The 6,002-nt window shown below is 36.6% G+C and overlaps 1 protein-coding gene across 2 annotated transcripts in view; it reads right to left on the reverse strand.

Moving 5' to 3' along the window:
• The window catches only part of vtd (RAD21 cohesin complex component verthandi), a 65,748-nt gene extending 61,470 nt beyond the window's left edge, over positions 1–4,278 (reverse strand). For both annotated transcript variants that reach the window (XM_070216357.1, XM_070216356.1), the window contains exons 1-3: positions 3,941–4,278; positions 3,589–3,879; positions 125–248 (exon numbers count right to left, since the gene is read on the reverse strand). In XM_070216357.1, the coding sequence (XP_070072458.1) occupies positions 125–248; positions 3,589–3,879; positions 3,941–4,198 (673 nt within the window). In that variant the 5' untranslated portion in view covers positions 4,199–4,278. The remainder of the gene's footprint in view (positions 1–124; positions 249–3,588; positions 3,880–3,940) is intronic.
• Positions 4,279–6,002: the final 1,724 nt, after the last annotated feature.

The following is a 6,002-nucleotide window of genomic DNA, read 5'->3' on the forward strand; positions in this document are numbered from 1 at the left end:
AGATCAAAAACAAAAGGTGTACCAAACTCCCCTACCTACATACAACTAAATCAAAAGAATTCGTTGCAATCAAAAATTAAAATTCGGAAAACTAGACAAGATCTGTTCGGTTCATTTTACTTACGACCAAAAGAATCTCCAAATCCATCACCATCTAACCGAGCTCCAGGTAAATCTGCATGGTCGTCAGCTGCATGTGGATCCAGTGACTCAATATTTTCCAACACATCACTGTCAAATAGCTTGTCCTATAAAAAGTTTTAAGATTAGAACATAAAATATGTTTGAAAATGTTTATTGATAATGGGTAATTCCACGTGAAACGTGACAGGCCCATTTGGGTCAAATCCTATTGTAACTTTGTAGGAAGTAGGCGTTTTAATTCTTGACTACTTAAAAACAAAATTAAAAAAAAAGAAACGCTGAATCTTGAATCCCTGGAACTGCACCGAGTGAGCATTACTTTATCTGCAAGGGTATATAAGCTTCGGCTGGCCGAAGGTAGCTTCCTTTCTTGTTATACCCGTTACTCGTAGAGTAAATCGTGCAAAAGTATGTAACAGGTAGAAGGAAGCGTTTCCGACACTATATAGTATATATATTCTTGATCAGGGTCACTAGCCGAGTCGATCTAGCCATGTCCGTCTGTCCGTCTCTCCGTCTGTCCGTCCGTATGAACGCTGAGATCTCGGAAACTACAAAAGCTAGAAGGTTGAGATTTTCCACACATATTCTTGGGCCTCCTACGCGGCGCAAGTTTATTTCAGCCGAGCGCCACGCCCCCTCTAACGCCCACAATCGCCCACCAACGATTTTAAAATGTGTCTTGCGCCCACATCTTTAAAGATTTCCGAGAAGTATAAATGCAATTTTGTAGTGTATATTTATACCTATATATTTATTTCTTCTACATTTCGATAGGTATTGATAAACACAATAAAACTGCATTTTTACTTTTCCGAAATATTGAAATTTTTAAAATCGTATATAAGCGATTGTGGGCGCTAGAGGGGGCGTGGCACCCTTTTGAAACAAACTTGCGCTGCGTAGGAACTCCTAGAATCTGCATGCAAAATGTCAATCTTCTAGCTTTTATAGTTTCCGAGATCTCAGCGTTCATACAGACAGACAGACAGACGGACAGACAGACATGGTTAGATCGACTTGGCTAGTGATCCTGATTTAGAATATATATAATTTATAGGGTCGGAAACGCTTCCTTCTACCTGTTACATACTTTTGCACGAATCTAATATACCCTTTTACTCTACGAGTAACGGGTATAAAAAGCATTCATTTTGTTGCACAGTATTATTGCCAATTATAACTGCATTAGATAGACACTTTAAACTTGTTTATCTTTGATATCTTTTTTTAAGAATTATTTGTAGGCTTTTATATATTTATATGAATTTGATACAGTTTATAATTTATAGTTTGCAAATAACTTTGACCAATTGGACCCCAACTTTTTCCTTACTTGTTTTATATTTTTCTTGAATTTTAAAAGATTTACTCTTTTGTGTATGGCTCATTCCATGTGAAACGCGACAGGCAAATTGAGATCAAATCTCAGAAAACATCCAAACTTTTTATACCCGTTACTCGTAGAGTAAAAGGGTATATGGGCACTTCCAAAATGTCGCTCTGGACATTTGCACACCTTTAAAGTTGAAAAAAAATTGTAAAACAATGGATTTTAATTTTAATTATGGGCTTTTCTTTTCACTCTTCCCAAGCTATATTTTTTGTAAAAATCTTGATTTTGTACCACTTTTAGTTTTTAAGATATCGTTAAAAAACTGCCGTATTCGCTCGGGACAAAAATAGAAGTGGATTTCGGGGAAGTTCATACAACACCAGAAATTAGCGAATTCTGATGGAATATTTGAATGCGATTTTTTTAGAATGTTGTTCAAACATGTCGCTGTGAAATGCTTTTGGTTTTACTCAAAAATTCTTTGCCGTTTTTTTTAATGCAGTTTTAACCACATTGGCTCGGGATATTTTTTCCGACTGTTTTGTAGAGCGGATTTCTTTACCTCTATCTCTCAATTGCTGGATGTTTTGCTTTTAACTTAATAGTTTAGCATGTGAATGAAGCATTCAGTACAGAAAAATGTCACATATTAGCATTCCTATAGGATAAACTAACAGCAGAAGACAGGTCCAAAAAATAACAAAAATATAGCCAAAACCTTACTTTTGTTTTATATTATTGGGGTTTGTCATAAAAATAATCAAACTATACTACAAATTTTTAGTTTAGCTCAGGATCCAACTAATTAGAAACTAATATGGCGTCAAAATCATGTGGAAATATGTTTTTTTTCAAGTTTCAAGTTTTTTGGCTTGGTGCACCTTTTGGTGGAAGTGCCCATATTGTATTCCGACCCCATAAAGTATATATATTCTTGATCAGGGGCACTAGCCGAGTCGATCTAGCCATGTCCGTCTGTCCGTCTGTATGAACGCTGAGATCTCAGAAACTACAAAAGCTAGAAGGTTGAGATTTTCCACACATATTCTTTGGCTTCCTACGCAGCGCAAGTTTATTTTAGCCGAGCGCCACGCCCCCTCTAACGCCCACAATCGCCCACTAACGATTTTAAAATAGGTCCTGCGCCCACATCTTTAAAGATTTTCGAGAAGTATAAATGCAATTTTGTTGTGTATATTTATACCTATCGAAATGTAGAAGACATTTTTCAAATCGGACCATTCATTAAAAAGTTATACGCAATCAAAATTTATAAATCTATCTCCCTCGCACTCCCTTTAGCTGAGTTGCGATTATTAGTCGGGATACCAACCCGAGTACAGCGTTCGCACTCCCTTTAGCTAAGTGACGAGTATTAGATAGTCGGGACACCAACCCGACTATAGCGTTCTCTCTTGTTTTTTTTTTATCTTTTTAATGACCAATTTAATTTCTTTTTTTTATCTCTTTCTGTGCAAATCTATTTGCACAAGTCCTTTAAAGACGATGAAAATTTTTTCTTTTTACGAAATCCTTTAAGGTGTGGGCGCCAGACACCTTTTAAAATCGTTTAAGGCGATTGTGGGCGTTAGAAACAAACTACGTAGGAAGCCCAAGAATGTGTGGGTAATCCCAACTTTCTAGCTTTTGTAGTTTCCAAGATCTCAGTGTTCATACAGACGGATGTGGCTAAATCCACTCGGCTAATGATTCTGATCAAGAACATATATACTTAAGAGGAACGGAAATGCTTCCTTCCAACTGTTTTACTTTGAAAATGACGCACAAATCGCAAAAATCTTAGTTTGAAAAGGGTTCCTATTGGGAAAAAGTGCGACTCGTTCGACGCGAATTTTAATAGGAAAAAATTTTAATTTAAATAAAAAGTCGTTCGGATCCACCGGTCTCCCTAATGATAATTGTCTACCTTTTCTTTCTTATTTACTTTCACTAAAACGTCTCCTAAACCAATAAAGTTTTCCTCGCTCTTCGTCACTACGTGGACTGCCGTTCACAGTGATTTCTTGTTACCTTTAACTAGTAGAGTTGAAATTAATTTCTGTGTTACCACCAATTAGCAGACTATATAAATACTATATTGAACTTACATTTATATTTGAAGGTATAGATCCTCGCATTATTTCTGCCGGTTCCGCTTCGAAGCCAATATCGCCAAAGCCATCATCTTGTAAAGAAATCGTCAAGCTGCCGTAATCTTCTCTCATTGTTATCTCGTCAGCTCTGGACTGATTAATGGAAAATTGAGCTTCAATATCGATATCGTTTAGTTCGGGCAACGCTGTATCAAAGTCATGAAAAACTTCAGGCAGTGTTATTGCATTAACATTCGCTTCTCTGTGACCTTCTGGTAGATCGACCATGCCAGGTCGAAAAGCCATCTACAAAAAGAGGTATTATAAATAGGTACATACATACATCGCTTTAATAAATGGTATCTACCTTAATCTTAACAAATGCTTCATTGCAATCAGCCAATAAATACTTAGCTTTTCTGGAATAAATGCGTACAACTCCCAACAACAAATGGCCAGACGTTCTTAGCGCCAGTTTTACTTTGGGCTGCAGTATGCCTTCCACCGATTTTTCAATATTAGTTTCAAACACATGGGCTTTCGTTATCTTTTTGTCCCAATGTGCTGCTAACCAGATCCTGGCCAACGGACCTTTCTTGGCCAAAATAATGTGTTCATAAAACATTTTAATATGTGTAATATTAAATTTTATTTAACGTCTTTATATGGCTTCATATCCATGGAATATTTATTTTAATTACATAGATAATTATCGATAACATGTGGATACTTTATAGTGCTAAGATAGCAATATGAGTCCTATAGGATTATGAAGTGTGTGTACTATTCGTTTTTCAAGGCCTCTAATAGGGTCTTCCCACAGAGCTTCATCCACCATCTACCATCCGTTGAACGGAAGGTCCGTAAGGTATTGCTGTTCCGAAAATTTCCCAGTTAGTCCGCAATCCAATTTTGACGGACTTTGACGCGCTCTTTTATGCGATTGTTAGGCGATGTTTTCTCGGTGCAACTCTGAATTCTTCCTCTTGACTGTGAAAATTGGAACGATGACTGCGAGAACAAATCAAATCGATGGCGGGAAAAAATTAAATAATGCTTCAGCTCATTGTTTCTTCGTTTTTATTTAATAATTTGTAGTTTGTTATGAGCGGAGAAGCGTTCGCAAGCAGGTTGCTATGTGTGGGCCAAAATGTAAGCTGTTGTGCGTACGAAAACATCAATGTTTGCAGCAAAGTGTCAAAATATTTTCTGCACTTCGTAAATATAACTAGCATTAATTTAAAGTGTACTTTGTAATCCTATAAAGTTCCAAAGTTGCTATAAATTACCAAAAGCAGCACAAATTTGGTTTTGTTTACAAAGTTTTCATATTAATATTGGCTAGTCAGAGACGCAGTAAGATCTTTTTATTGAATTATTCTACAATAAAATTAGGAGAACCCAATTTTACGACAGTTTTCCCGACTTAAAATATTCCTTCGTTAATGTTGAGCTGAGCAACTGCTCTTTAGTCAGCTGTTATTGGATGGTAGATGGTGGATGGAGCTCTGTGGGAACACGAGTTTCACATTCGTCAAAAATCCCTACCGTTTCAAACGGATGGACTCTATGGGAAGAGGCTATTAGCGTCTAAACCGAATTTTTTCCCATATGGTTGGTTTTATGAATACATATTTTAAATAGTGGTTCATGTCTTCGAACTTAATTGTTCAAATTTCAGTTTGGCGGCACTTCTATTAGCTTTTTATCAAAGCATGGAAATAACTTTTGACTGTTTTTTTCCTAGCCTAGGACTCAGTACGGCGAAAACGAGTAAACGAGAGTCAAATAGGTAGCTAACGCCATTAGCTGGGACTTTTTTCCACCGCGGTAATCAGCTGAGCTAAGGGAATGGTAAGGAAAGACCAAAAAAATACCAGATTTAGCATTTTAGCCGCGGCCCGCAGAATAAGAAATTTTATCTTTTTCTGTGTATGTGCAGGAGCGGTGTGCCAATAAAAAATTGTGAACCCAGCTGGCTTACAATAAGACCATGCTACATGCAAAGCGGGTGAACTCAAACAATTTTAATCAGACAACAAAAGAATAATATTTTTAAACTAGTGAAAGTCTTATATATGCCAATATACCGTGCATGTTGGTACAATTAAATATTTGTCCCCTTATTTTTGTATGGGAAAAATCCGAGGTGCATTCACTGTTAGGAGATTTTCTCAAAAACTGACGGCTTTAGCTTAATAATAGTTTCTGAAAAGAAGCTTGAATTAACAGCCAATAACCATGTTTACCGTGCATATTGGTGCAACCTCTGTGAGGGGAGCAATAAACAAAATTGTGGGGACCCGATTTTTTAAAAAGATTTTTAATATATTTCTAGAAGTCGGATATGTTTGCAACCTATCGATTGATAGATATTTTTATTCTACACCATTTCGCATCTAAAATTGTTCAGTTTGGCCACCAGAAGC

Source organism: Drosophila takahashii, chromosome 3R, assembly GCF_030179915.1.
Source record: "Drosophila takahashii strain IR98-3 E-12201 chromosome 3R, DtakHiC1v2, whole genome shotgun sequence".
Lineage (NCBI taxonomy): Eukaryota > Metazoa > Arthropoda > Insecta > Diptera > Drosophilidae > Drosophila > Drosophila takahashii.